Consider the following 13469-nt stretch of genomic DNA (forward strand, 5'->3'; position numbering starts at 1 on the left):
GAAGGGAGCCCCGGGGGGAGGCCTGGTGTCCCGAGAGAGTCCAACCCCCAGCCCCACCCGCACCCTCTAACAGGGGTAACAAGCAGGAGGTGGGGAGGCCAGGACCTTCTTCTGAGGTTGGTGCTGAGGAAAGAGTCTGTCTGAGCCAGAACATGTTGAGATGATGGTAAGAGTCACAAATGCCTGGGCTGAAGGCGGTAAAAGACAAATGACATCACCTACAAGTGGAACCTAATCCATAAAACAAGCAAGCAAAATAGAACCAGAGACATGGAAAGAAAGAACAAACTCACAGTCACCAGAGGGAGAGGGGAGGGGAACGGGGGGTGGGGGGGGAGGAGAAGGGGAAGGGTGAAGTCAAGGAACATGTATAAAGGACCCATGGACAAAGACAACAGTGGGGGAGGGGTTTGAATGTGGAAGGTGGGGGCGGGTAGGGCAGGGGAGAGTAATGGGGCGGATAGGCAGACAACTGTGATTGAATAACAATTAAAAAATTAAAATGTATACACACACTACGCACACACAAGAAGAGATGCCTGGGGCTGGGAACTGGAGGACATACCGAGCACCAATGGCTCTCCAGTGGCTCCTCCCCTTCCGCCTGAGCACGCTGAGATGATCGGAAGAAGTGAAGTCTTCTTTGACCCTTGAGGCAGGATAGTAAGAAGCTAGGAAAATTCCTGGACCAGGGGAATGAGGAAACAGAGACAAGAAAATAAAACAAGGCCAAACAATTTGAGCAACTTACAGCCAACTGGTGAATTGCAAGAACTTACCTCCCCTAACCAAGGACACTTGAGAGCGAATAGTTTAAACCTCTCCTCCCTCACCAAAGAATACCTAGCTTAAATCTCCCTCGTCTGGGACGTAGAGAACAGAGGCCCAATTAATGTCATTTGTGCCAGCTAAACCCAAGGACAGATGAAGTCAGGGGAACAAATAACAAAAACCCCATTAAAAGCCAGACAGGCTCAAGATAAAAGTAAAATAGTGTAGAAGACCAAAGAATATTCCCAACCACCCCACCCCCACCCCAATGCCCTCATTTTGACACATCGGCATGTTAAAGTTGTACCTGGAAAGCTGATGGAAACACAAAAGGACCTCAGGGCAGAGACACGTCACAGGCTCCCTCTAGAGCACGCCCCTGCCCCTTCTCAGGCATGAACTTTTTGTCTCCTCCTAAACTCCAAGGGTCCCAAGGAGACTTGCAGCCAGGGCAGCCGTGGGCAGTGGCAACTCGACCCAGGCTTACCCCCTGACCCTGTCTCCAGGGTCCCCTTTTCTCTGACTTCCTGGTGAGCCGACAGCAGCCCCACCGTGGCCTGTCCCTTCCCTATAACCTTTCCAGGGAGCCTCCGCAGCCCCACCCAGGCTCTCTCCCACTACAGCTTCCACCCCACGCCTTTCCCTTGTTTCACCACCCCCAGCCTTAATAAGCACACTCTCAAAATCACCTGGACTCGTGTTGTGAAATCTTTCCCACACACAGTCAGGAGCCCACACCCAACAGGCCAGCCTGAGGCTGCCCCGCTCCGGGCTGGTGCCTGTCCGGAAACACCCTGGTCCTTCTGCCCACTGCCCTGACTTTCTCCTTCCCTGGCAAGGTGCAGCTGCACCTCCTCTGCCCACTGTCCTCTAGCTTCTGTCCCCACCACTCTGCTGAATCAGAGTGGTGCCACCACGCTGGCAGAAGTCACCAAGGACCTCAGCGGGCCTCTCTGCAGGTGGGTTGCCCACCAGGTTTCTCTGTCACCAGTGTTCTCCTCCATAGGCAACTCTTTCTTGCCGGCTTCCTAAAATCTCAGCGCCCGCCAGACCTCTGCCTGGACCCTCTTCTCTTCTCACTCAGCACACTCTTCCAAGGCCGCCTCATCCCCTCTAGTGGCTCCCACCAACCCCTTGGGGCTGAGCACTCCAGCCATTGCTGCCATCTACTGGCTGTGGACAGTCCATGTGGCCATCCGCCACACCCTCCCATGCAGCACAAGAGACACTAAACTCAGTAACTCCCAAACATCTGGGAGGAACCTATGCATCACCTCCCCCTGCCCCCTCAGAAACCTACTTCTTCTCTGTAGTCCTTACTACACCCACCACCTGCCAGTTCACCCATTGAGCAACCTGGGAACCATCCTGGGCTTCCTCCTACCACCCCCCATACCCCTGCATCCAGTCAGGCCCCAAACACCGCCAGCTGTAGTTACCAACAGTTCCAAACCCATCCCTCTGGCTCGCCTCCTGCCTAAATCATGGCAGTAAGCTCCTCTCTCAAATACAGGGAGCTTTCTAAACATACAGTGATCCTCGTTCATGGCTTCCATATCAGTGTGTTTGCACACTCACCAAAACATATTTGCCTAGCCCCTAAACCCATCGCCGCGGTGCTCTCCCAGCCGTTCGTGGACATGCACAGCACAGCGAGAAACTCAAGTCACCTGACCTGCAAGTTCCCAGCTAAGGATGAACAAGATGACACTCTGCCTTCTTGTCTCAGCTCTTCTACTGTAAAACAAATGTTCTATTCCAGGTCGACTTTTCGGCCACTTTTTCACCTTTTTGTGCCTTTGGAACGTGGCATTGCAGTTTAACCCGGCCCCCGAGCACAGTGCGGCAGTCCTGTCTGGCGGGTCTCCGCGCAGGAAGGCTGTGATGCGCCTCAGGGAGAAGATGCGCACGCATGAGATGCGCTTGGTTCAGGCGTGAGTCACAGTGCTGTCGGCCGTGAGTTCGGGGTTAATGACCCAACAGGACACTGCATATTACAGAAGGTGTCGTGACATAGAAACGCACATAAAACAAGGTTGTATCGTGTTCCTTTGATGAAAGTGTTCCAACCAGAGGCTCGTAAGAACCTAGCCCTGTATTTCTCCCATGGGCAAAGCTTCAGGATTTCCTAATTCAGTGCTTGTCATGACTTTACACAAGCTAACTAACATGAATAATGGAATCGACTGCACCAGTCTGACTGTTCCCCCAGGCCTCTCTCTGCACACGAGATAAATCCAAACTCCTTAGCATAGAGTTCCAGGTCTTCATGGTTGAGAAGGTCCTTGCTGACCTCCCAGGTGCCTTGCCTTTTGGTGCCCCCACCACTCCCCAGCCAGCCCCACTCGAAAGCTCTTTGACTGGCTTTCACAGAGGCCCTCTGCGCACCCCGTGCCCTCTGCCACAAAGGCCTCGCCTCCTCTCCTCCTCTTGGTGATCGCTTACATAGCCTTCAAGACACAGCTTCAATGTAACCTTGTCTGGGCCTCCCTCCCGCAGACCTTGACACTCCCTTCTGTGCTATAGGTCCCTTACAGCACTCCTCACAATGCTGTGCCTGACCCATTCCTGTGCCTCCTCTCTCCTGTACTTGGCAACAGTTTTGGGGGAAGAATGTGGAAGGGGGATAGATGTGTGTGACTCTCTGTGTAGGGTGTATGCATGTCATACATATTTCATTCAGTAAACACAGATGGAGACCTAGCTTGCTACCAGGCACCCTTCCAGGCACCAGGGGCACAGCGGTGAACAGAACAAAGCACTGTTCCCCATGTGTGCAATACCATGCCTGTAGCATGGCCTGTGTCTAGGAGGAGTGTGCACATGTGGGACTGTTGCACTTGTTGTGGACCTGCAGTGTTTGTGGCTCTTAGACGCACCGTGCATTGAATTCTGGCCCCATGCAACCTGCAGATAAAGGGCATCTAAGAGTTCATTAGGCCAACAGGCTGTGTCTGTTCATTAACCCTCCCCAGGTGCCCCCTGCCCCCCCTCCCCAGGTCTCCAACAGTCAACATCTGGCCTGAGTTTTGCCTTTTTAACCCCAAAACAGCAACCATCTACATGAGATTTTCTCTGGTGAATGCATCTGTCTCCCTCTCTCTTCTCTGCCACCCTACATCTCAGCAAGAAGAGGCATAGGACTAGGGAAATGGGGAGAAAGTCGGGTTTTGTGGGTACCCACTGTGTATCAGGTGTGTGTGGACAGTGTACATGCATCAGAGGCAGTGGCAAGAAGGCCTTCCTCTGTGCCAGGCACTGCCTTCACATGGTTCCTCTGCTGGCTGGGGCGATAAGGGTGCCAACCCCATGAGGTTGCCCCACATCACACTCTGTGTCTTCTCAGGACACCCCTCACAGCACAACAGGTCTCATCCACAGCAGAGAAATGGAGACTGCCCAGATCTAAAAGGAGCAGAGGCAAGATTCAAATCCAGCAGAAAGAGACTCCAGATGCAGGGGTGTGGAGCCCAAATGCAGAAGTCCCTTGCCTTAAGGAAGTCCCCTAAAATGCCATCTCCATCAAACAGGAGGCCCCTTCTCTGGGCAAGACTTGTGCGGCCCAGCCTCTTCCCTCTGGAGTTCACCTTCAAGGCCTTTCTTGCTTTATCAGTGTGTCTTCACACCTCTCATCTGTGTCCCTGGGGGACCCTGGCCAGTCTCTTCTGTTCCTCTCTTTATCTGTGTAGCCCAGAACCAAACACAGCACCTGGCACACAGCAGCGTCCCAGCAATGATTCTTGAATGTAAAACAAGGGTTAGTGGAAAGACCGATGTATGTGCTGTGGGAAATAAGGAGCAGCCCTGTAGGGGGAAAGGGTGCTCATCCATGCAGGGTTTGGAGAGGGGCTTGATGTGCATATTTTGGGGAAGGGTGGGGCTGTGTATGCAGGGGAGAGGGTAGCTCTTTCTGCCACTCACCACGCATTCAGTTTTAGGATGCAAAGTCTGAACCAGATCCCAGTGGTAACAGGATAGTGGCGAATGGGGAGGCTGCTCCACGACCTCTTTGCCATCATTAAAGGCTGTGCAACTGCTACTAGACTTATTAGCTGGTAATCAAGACTATGTCGGTGAGTGCCTGGGGGCCAGGGTCTGATCCACTTTGTGCTCACAACAATCCCCTAAAAGGTCTATTGGTGTGGATTGACGTGCTCATTCAACAGAAGGGTCCTACGTGGAACAAGCTCAGTTCAGATCAGCTATTCCAATACAATCTGACAACGATGTGGAAGCCCAGAGATGGGGCCCCAAGCCATCTGGAGTGGCACAGTCAGGGACAGCTCCTTGGAGGAGTAGACTAAGTGAGGAGAAAGGTAAGAGAAGGCCATTCAAGTTGGGGCAATTGACGGAGCAAAGGTATTTAGGCTGGAGATAGAGTTTGGGAGTCTCAGCATTTCCAAAGGTAACAGAAGCCATGGGAATGAAAGGCCACTGAGAAGGGACCAGAGAGAGAGGAGAGCCTAGAGAACAGAGAGTCCCCAGAGGTAGCAGTGGGGAGTTTCTGGAATTTCAGGAAATGGGGTTCCTCCCACACAAGGCCAGGGACAAGAGGACAAGCAGGGGGTCAGGGTGGACCTGTGGTTCCTCCCCGAGAGGATGTCAGGATTCTGGGCTCAGCACCGCTGCAAGGAGGGAACTCCTAAGCTTCCTGGGCCACCTCAGAGGCAGTCTGGGAAGGCTGGGTCCCAGCCAATGGCCGTACTGGGTGCAGCTCCTCCTCTTCCTAGGCCGGCGACACACCCAGGCTGAGACTCGCTCACAGGCTCTGTCCCAGGAACAGGCTTCTCCAAACACCCTCTCTGGTTCTGACATGAGTTCCAGGTGCCTGCTGAGACCACTGCCGGCTGTTGGGAGCCAGTACCCGGAGAGCCCTGAGGAGTAGCCACTCAGGTAAGGTCATCTGTATCCAAATGTACTCTATCCCTTGGTACACCTGAGAGAGGGAAACTTCTCTGGTGGGAAGTGGAAGGAGGAGGCTTGGACGCATCCACCACCTAATGGTGGAGGAGTAAAGGGCTCCTCCCGCCTCTGCTCTGAGTTTTTCCCACTCTCCCCAACTGAGCAGAGGTGGAAGCCAGGGGCTGAGGACAGGCATTCACAGGGGAACGAAGAGCTGGGCAGGCAAGCGAGCCGGCAGGTGAGCGGGGCAGGCGGAGCTGCTCTGCCTGGGCCTGTTCAGCCCTACCCTGCCCCACCCCAGGGGGGCTGGGCCTAGACCCCTGGGAGCTAAGGGCTGGAACCTCCCTGATTGTTCCCTGAGAAGCTGCCAGGAATCCACCCACTTTAGGCAGGACTGAGCAAAGACAAGCTGATGATTCAGAGCTGGGCTCCCACATCCAAGTGAAGGGTATTGTAGACAGAACAATGAGCATATAGGGTAGGGAGAAAACACAACCTAGCCTCCCTCAGCCAGGACCCATCTGGTATAAGAGGGAGTGGGCACAGAACAGGCACCCAGGAAGCTTTCCAGGAAAGGGGCCCAGGCCCAGAGTGTGGGTTCTGGAGCCAGCCTGCCTGAGTTCAAATCCCACCTCTGCCGCTTACCAGCTGTATAAGAGTGAGCTAATTAATTAACCCCTTTGCGTTCCACTTTCCTCACCTGTAAATTAGGAATAAAAAATATCACACACTTTCCTACAGTTGTTGCTGTATTGATTCATGCAAAGTGCTCAGAACAGTGCCTGGTGCTGCATAGACACCCAACAAATATTGGCTCTTTCCTCTGCCCTGCTCAGCTGCTACAGGGGGTCAGGAAAGCATGTTACTGTCAGCCTGGACCAAAGTCAGAAGGGCATCAGGAACACCTTAAAGCAAAATGTTGTGCAGAGAGACTCCCTGAGACCCTGTGGGCCCCACAGGGTGGGACTAGTGAATGGGTTCCCCCAAGAACCAGCCAGAGGAATTCCGAGAGAGGAAGTGGGCACCCCTCACTCTGAACAGCAGTCACATTCCTTAAATGGAGGTAAATCCGATCCCCGTGTGTCTAGCACACCAAGCTCACTCAGCAGCAGAAGAAACGAAAGCAGCGTTTCCCATCTTGGTGTCTTGACAAGGCCGTTCCAAACGATGATGACAATGGGTTCTGTGGCCAAAGGAGTTTGGACAATGCTACATATTCTGTCCCCCTTTCAGAGGTTCACAAGCAAAAGTCGTCAGCATGGTCAAGTAAAGGGACCTATTTACCTTTGCAAACGCAATGTTTGCCTACCTTTTTCAAACACAGATTCCTTTTCTCTCGCTACGGTAGCCAGCCTATGGAACAGGATTCCATGGAACACCAGTTTGGGAAACACTGTATTACCAGACTATGCCAGGAAGTTAATTGTAGAAAGAGAGCCCTTGCCCACTATGTTATCTTTCAGCTGGATTGCCATTGGCCTTGCTTCAAGTGAGTTGCACGCGAGGAGAACACTGCCTGGATAATTTAACTGAGTGTTAGACCAGGTGGGAAGTTGGGGGTAAGTTTCCAGCCTCTCCAACCTCATCCTCCAAGTCAAGAAAAAGGAAAAGAGCAGGTTCCTCTTGGGAGAAGCTGTCTAGGGGGAAAGAGCAGTGCGCAGAAAGGAGAGAAGTCTTCCCGGGGCTCAGCCCCCTGAAGAGGAGGGCCAGGGTTGAAACAGAGGCAGAAGGCAGGATGTTCGACCTCCTTAAGGCTCCGTTCTGCAGGACTGCAACCTCAGGGCCCTGGGAGGAATGAGCTGTCCCTGGCCCCGCCTTCACCCACTTTATGGGTAAGAGTTGGGTTCCGGACTTAACTACTTAGGCTCAAATTCCAGCTCTGCACATAATAGTTGTATGTAAACTTGTAAAACCCCTCTACACCTCCGTTTCCTCCATCTGTAAAATGGGTCAACAACAGAACCAAGCTCCTCTGTAGCTGTGAGGATCAGATATGATGACATGTTTCTGTAAAATGTGGAGTGAGTACTCTATAAATGCAGGACATTATTATCATTCCCCTGCAGCAGCAGCAGCAGCCAACGCCTGGGTCCACCATGAACTGGGGGATCTTCGAGGGGCTCCTAAGCGGGGTCAACAAGTACTCCACAGCCTTCGGGCGCATCTGGCTGTCTCTGGTCTTTATCTTCCGAGTGCTGGTGTACCTGGTGACGGCTGAGCGTGTGTGGAGTAACGACCACAAGGATTTTGACTGCAACACCCGCCAGCCAGGCTGCTCCAATGTCTGCTTCGATGAGTTCTTCCCCGTGTCCCACGTGCGCCTCTGGGCCCTGCAGCTCATCCTGGTCACGTGCCCCTCACTGCTGGTGGTCATGCACGTGGCCTACCGGGAGGCACGGGAGAAGAAGCACCAAGAGGCAGAGGGGGAGGGTTGTGGGCGCCTCTACCTGAACCCTGGCAAGAAGCGGGGTGGGCTCTGGTGGACATACGTCTGCAGCCTGGTGTTCAAGGCCGGCATAGACGTCGCCTTCCTGTATGTGTTCCACTTGTTCTACCCCAAATACACCCTCCCCCCCGTGGTCAAGTGCCACTCGGCTCCGTGTCCCAACACAGTGGACTGCTTCATCTCCAAGCCCTCAGAGAAGAACATCTTCACTCTCTTTATGGTCATCACGGCCGCTATTTGCATCCTGCTCAACCTCATGGAGCTGGCTTACCTGGTGAGCAAGAGGTGCCGAGAGTGCCTGGCAGCGAGGAAAGCCAGGGTCACCAGCGCCAATTCCTGCAAACAGAACGACCTCCTCTCTGGCGACCTCATTTTCCTGGGCTCAGACACTCACCCTCCTCTCTTACCAGGCCACCCTCAAAACTACGTGAAGAAAACCATCCTGTGAGGGGCTGCCTGCGCTGGGCAGACGGGGCAGGCCTGGGTTGGGAGGGCCCGGCGTCCCTCGTGGGTACAGCCTTAGGGGTGGGAGGCTCCTGCCACCTACCCCAGCTGTGTGGCCTTGGGCACCTCAGTGTGCTTCTGTGTAAAATGTAAATGGTGAGCCTACCTCATAGGTTTGTTGCTATGAGAAGGAGTTTAATTAGAGAACAGACATGCAAGCAAGCAACTTCAATGTGTGGGACCTATAGTCAGGGCTTAATAAAAACCAACTCCTCCAGCCCTGGCTGGTGTGGCTCAGTTTGTTGGAGTGTTGTCCCACATCTGAAGGGTTTGATTCCCAGTCAGGGCACATACCTAGGTTGTGGGTTTGATCCCCAGTCCCAGTGCATATGATCCCTGGTCCGGACGAGCATGGGAGGAAACCAATCAATGCTTATCTCTTGCACTGATGTTTCTCTCTCTCCCTCCCTCCTGTCCTCTCTCTCTAAGAGCAATGAAAAAATATTCTCAGACTCTGGCTTGTGTGGCTTAGTGGATTGAGTGCCAACCTGAAAACCAAAATATTGCCAGTTCAATTCCGTCGGGGCACATGCCTGGATTGCAGGCCAGGCCCCTAGTTGGAGGGGTGCAAGAGGCAACCAATCGATGTATCTGTAGCACATTGGTGTTTCTCTCCCTCTTTCTCCCTGCCATCCCCTCTCTCTAAATAAATAAACCCTCTTTTAAAAAATGTTCTCAGGTAAGGATTAAAAAAAAAGTTGACTCCTCCACTGATTCATGGTGTCCTTTGGTCCTTTGGCTTTTGAGACCCTTATCAGGTCATTGGGTCACTCTCTCTGCCCCTGCAGAGAATTGTACTTGGTCCAGCCAGGTAAGGGGCCTTCCTCTCCTCCAGAAAGGGTCCCCAGGACTTCTGGGTCATGCTGCCTTTTCATGCCTTTATCGCCAGTTGCAATTTTAGGCCTATGGGTTGTCTACAAAAAGAATGGATCTTAGTAATGGGGAGTGGCATTCGGCAATAGAAAGTCCATGGACTTTGAGTCAGAACCCTTGCATTCAAGCCCAAGTTCCTCTGGGTCTCTGGGAAAGTGACGTCAGCCCCTCTCTAAAATGGGTTAATACTACTGAGTCTGTGGGGTTGTAGCAAGGACCCAGTGAGTTCATGAGGTTGTGGATGGGGTTAGCCGTCTGTGAAAGGCCACATAAATGTTAATCACTGGTATTAGGAAGTGCTAGAGAAATGCTTGTGGGAAATGAGGAAGAGGAGCCCCTCCCTGGCTACACATTAACCTTCACTGCCCCAAGGCTCCTTGGCAGCACCCCCTGCTTCACACTCCGACTTCCCTGGAGGCCTGCCCCAGAGCGCCAGGCCCACGGGGATGAACATGAGGCTGTGCCTGGTCCCCTGATACCTGGGGCATTTCATGCTGTCAACCTTGTCTCCACCAGGGCAGGGGGTTCCTTTGTCCAGAAGAGCCAAGTCTCCTTGGTTCCATCCCCTCCCATCCCCTATACAGCTCACCAGCAGCCCAAGCTTGAGTCCCTGGAGATGTCCCCACAAGGTGGGTGTGACCCTGGGCTGAATCAAGATTGCGCCTTTCCATAAATGTCAACTGCTGAGGGCTTCAGAACCAGGCTTTCAGAGAGAAGGGCAGGAGAGAGGCCTGGACAGTGGGACAGAAGGCAATAAGGTGACGGGAAGGGGACAAGATCAATGCCATTGTTGTTGACCCGGGCCTGGGGAATGAGGATTCCACGCTTCTGCCCCCCTCACTGCAGTTTCACCCACATACCTGCCAGACCAGGGGGCCAGACCTGGCCATGCCCAGCCAGCCTGGAGAGAAGGCGTAGGCCAGGAGAGAGAAGAGCCTCGGGTGTTTGCTCTGAATATGTGCCCGGGGAAGTCCGCCCGCCAGCCTGCCCAACTGCTCACTCTCCCTGGCTCATTGGCTCATAAAGCCCCGCCCAGCAGGGAAGTAAAGAACAAAAGCTGCCTTTGGGAGGCCCTCAAACAGACGGACCAGACCAGGGACCAGAGAGGGGCTGCTGGACCCAAGACAGGTAAGGATCAAATTGGGCACGAGGCTGGGCTGGGAAGCAGGTACCAGGGAGGCTGAGAATCCCCACTGCGGATCACTGGGAAAAACTCGGGGAAGTCCCAAAGAGGGAAAGGAAAGTCCTTCCAGACTGAAGGGAGGACGGAGGACCAGAGGACAGACAGAAAGAGGGAGAGTCAGGAGATGGGAGGTTTCGACTTGGTCTAGCAAACGTCTACGGCGTGTTCTCTGGGCCACGCCCAGTGCTGAGTGCCGGAGAAAGAGAGGTGATGAGAGAAAGGGGCTGCCCTCCAGAAGCCAGCAGTCTGGCACAGAAGCCAGGTAAACAGACAACTGGAGTATCAATGATGCATGAAAGATGGAGGAAGTTGCTCAGAAAAATGTCCCAAGGGCATGAGGTCTGAAGATGCTGGGATCTGAGTCAGGGACAGAGGAGGGGCCAGGGTCAGCGATGGCATAGGAAGGCTCTCCAGGCAGGGGGTGTGGTGGGTAGAGCACACAGCCCAGGGGCCTGAATGGAAATGATAGATCTGGCCAGCAAACGGAGAAGGGCATGCCCCTGAGAGAAAAGGTAAATGGGTGGAGGACCCTGCCAGAGCCGGAATTCTGCCTGTGTCACTGCGCCAGTCCCTCCCTAAAGCCAGAATGTTTGGAATTCCAGAGGAACCCACTGTGGTCAGGACAGTCAGTGACCGTAACCAGCACCCATGGCAGGGGGGTGTCGCTGGGGTGGGTGGAGGGGCACAGGCAGGAAGATACCAGCCACTGTGGTTCCAAAGAGAGAGCCTGTCTGGTTTGGGATGGAAAGTCAAGAAGGGGATGTCCTGGGGCCAGAGAGGAGGGATGACAATGGATGTCACTCAGACATCTGCCTCAGAGCTGATACAAACTCGCCCGGTTGGGGTCATGGCTCATGTGGGTGCTCAGTAAAAGTTGGGGGAAACCAGAGGGTAAAGACAGACGCCCCTGCTCTCCTACCCTGGCCCAGCCCTGGCAGCCAGTGGGAGAGTGGATCAGCCAATCCGCACCTTCTTCCTACTTCTCTTTACAAGTCAGTGACCCACAGTGCTGAAACTTGGAGTCAAAGAGGTTGGCAGTCACATCCATGCAGGAGAATTATTCTTCATGTGTGTCTATCACTTTATAGAATAAAGTATCCCCTGATTTTGGAACTGGAAGGTGGAAGTTCAAGACCAGCTCTGCCACTTGCAGCTGCGGGGCCTTGGGCAGGTGCCTCTAGGGGCCTTAGCTCACTGCCCCGTGAACTGGGGATAATGGCGACCCCCGCCCCACCGAGTCGTTGGGGGTAAAGGCATGAGGACACAGTGGTTGTGAAACGGTTTTGCCAATCACACCTTTAATAAAGGACACCCATTTCCAGGTTCTTCCAGGCCTCGTGGCCCCCAGGCCTGAGCAGGCGCACACAGGTGTACACTGTCCACGTGAGGAGCCGTCACCATGAATTGGGCCTCCCTGCAGGGCCTCCTGAGTGGGGTCAACAAGTACTCCACAGCGCTGGGCCGCATCTGGCTGTCCGTGGTGTTCATCTTCCGGGTGCTGGTGTTCGTGGTGGCGGCTGAGGACGTGTGGGACGACGAGCAGAAGGACTTCGTCTGCAACACCAAGCAGCCCGGCTGCCCCAATGTCTGCTATGACGAGTTCTTCCCCGTGTCCCATGTGCGCCTCTGGGCCCTGCAGCTCATCCTGGTCACGTGCCCCTCGCTGCTGGTGGTCATGCACGTGGCCTACCGTGAAGAGCGAGAGCGGAGGCACCGCAAGAAAAATGGACCCAACGCCCCGGCCCTGTACGACAACCCAAACAAGAAGCGGGGCGGGCTGTGGTGGACATACCTCCTGACCCTCATCTTTAAGGCTGCTGTGGACTCTGGCTTTCTCTACGCCTTCCACGTCCTCTACCAGGGGCATTACGACATGCCCCGCGTGGTGGCCTGCTCCCAGGCACCCTGCCCTCACACGGTGGACTGCTTCATCTCCCGACCCACCGAGAAGAAGATCTTCACCTACTTTATGGTGGCCACCGCTGTGGTCTGCATCCTGCTCAACCTCAGTGAGGTCATCTACCTGGTGAGCAAGAGGTGCCTGGAGATTTTTAGCTCCAAGCGCCAGTGGTCTCGGCACCAGAGTCGCCTGCATGATTCGTGCCCACCGTATGCCCTCTCCCAGGCAGAGCACCCCCAGGATGGGAACTCTGTCCTAATGAAGGCCAGCTCGGCCTCAGTGGATGCAGGTGGGTATCCATAACCTGTGAAGCTGGCAACTGGACCACCATGTCCCCCACCTGCTCCCCAAGGCCACGGCAGGGCAGTGGCACTTTCTGCAGCAGGGCATGTAAGGAAAGTGGTTCTGGGGCTCAGGAAGCCTATTTCGGGGCCAGTACTGGGGAACAGTTGTGTCTCAGGGTTCTGAGCCCCAGGGGAAGGTGGTTGAATGGCAAGGATTTTATACGTGGTAATAGGGTATGTCGAAAAACCTCAATAAATGTGATTTTCTCAGTACTTTGAAGTCAAGGTGGCAAATGATGGGTAGGAAAGCAGGGGGTGTATGATGGACCACTCTGGGCACCTGAGCCCCAGAATGTCAGATCTTGTTACACCCATCACACACCACACACACACACACACACTCTCATACTCACATACACAGCATGCCCCTAGGACGTGGTGGGGAATACCAAAAGGCAGAGGCCATTCTAGGGGGTTTCTAGACTCTCTAACCAGCTGGCCAGGGCAGGAGAGGGACCCCAGGAGACTCGGTGCTCAGCATGTCTGTTCTCAGAGAGTGCTGCTTAGGAAGCAACATGCTTAGGAGACCCCTGCCTCCCCTACCCA

The 13469-nt window shown here is 54.2% G+C and overlaps 2 protein-coding genes across 4 annotated transcripts; both read left to right on the top strand.

Moving 5' to 3' along the window:
- Positions 1-5515: 5515 nt before the first annotated feature.
- On the top strand, positions 5516-8860 carry GJB5 (gap junction protein beta 5). 3 transcript variants are annotated; one of them, XM_036025739.1, is made up of 2 exons: positions 5516-5664; positions 7740-8860. In XM_036025739.1, exon 2 carries the CDS (start codon positions 7770-7772, stop codon positions 8565-8567), a length of 798 nt encoding a protein of 265 aa, XP_035881632.1. In that variant the 5' UTR covers positions 5516-5664; positions 7740-7769; the 3' UTR covers positions 8568-8860. The 3 variants fall into 3 exon arrangements, with proteins under 3 accessions (XP_035881632.1, XP_035881631.1, XP_028369345.1); XM_036025738.1 differs by having other exon boundaries at positions 7746-8860; XM_028513544.2 differs by having other exon boundaries at positions 7749-8860.
- A 1460-nt stretch (positions 8861-10320) lies between these two features.
- Positions 10321-13136, top strand: GJB4 (gap junction protein beta 4). Its single transcript, XM_028513510.2, has 2 exons — positions 10321-10624; positions 12002-13136. The coding sequence occupies exon 2, from the start codon at positions 12079-12081 to the stop codon at positions 12880-12882; it is 804 nt and encodes a 267-aa protein (XP_028369311.1). The 5' UTR covers positions 10321-10624; positions 12002-12078; the 3' UTR covers positions 12883-13136.
- Positions 13137-13469: the final 333 nt, after the last annotated feature.

This window comes from Phyllostomus discolor, chromosome 5 (genome assembly GCF_004126475.2).
Source record: "Phyllostomus discolor isolate MPI-MPIP mPhyDis1 chromosome 5, mPhyDis1.pri.v3, whole genome shotgun sequence".
Taxonomy (NCBI): Eukaryota; Metazoa; Chordata; class Mammalia; order Chiroptera; family Phyllostomidae; genus Phyllostomus; species Phyllostomus discolor.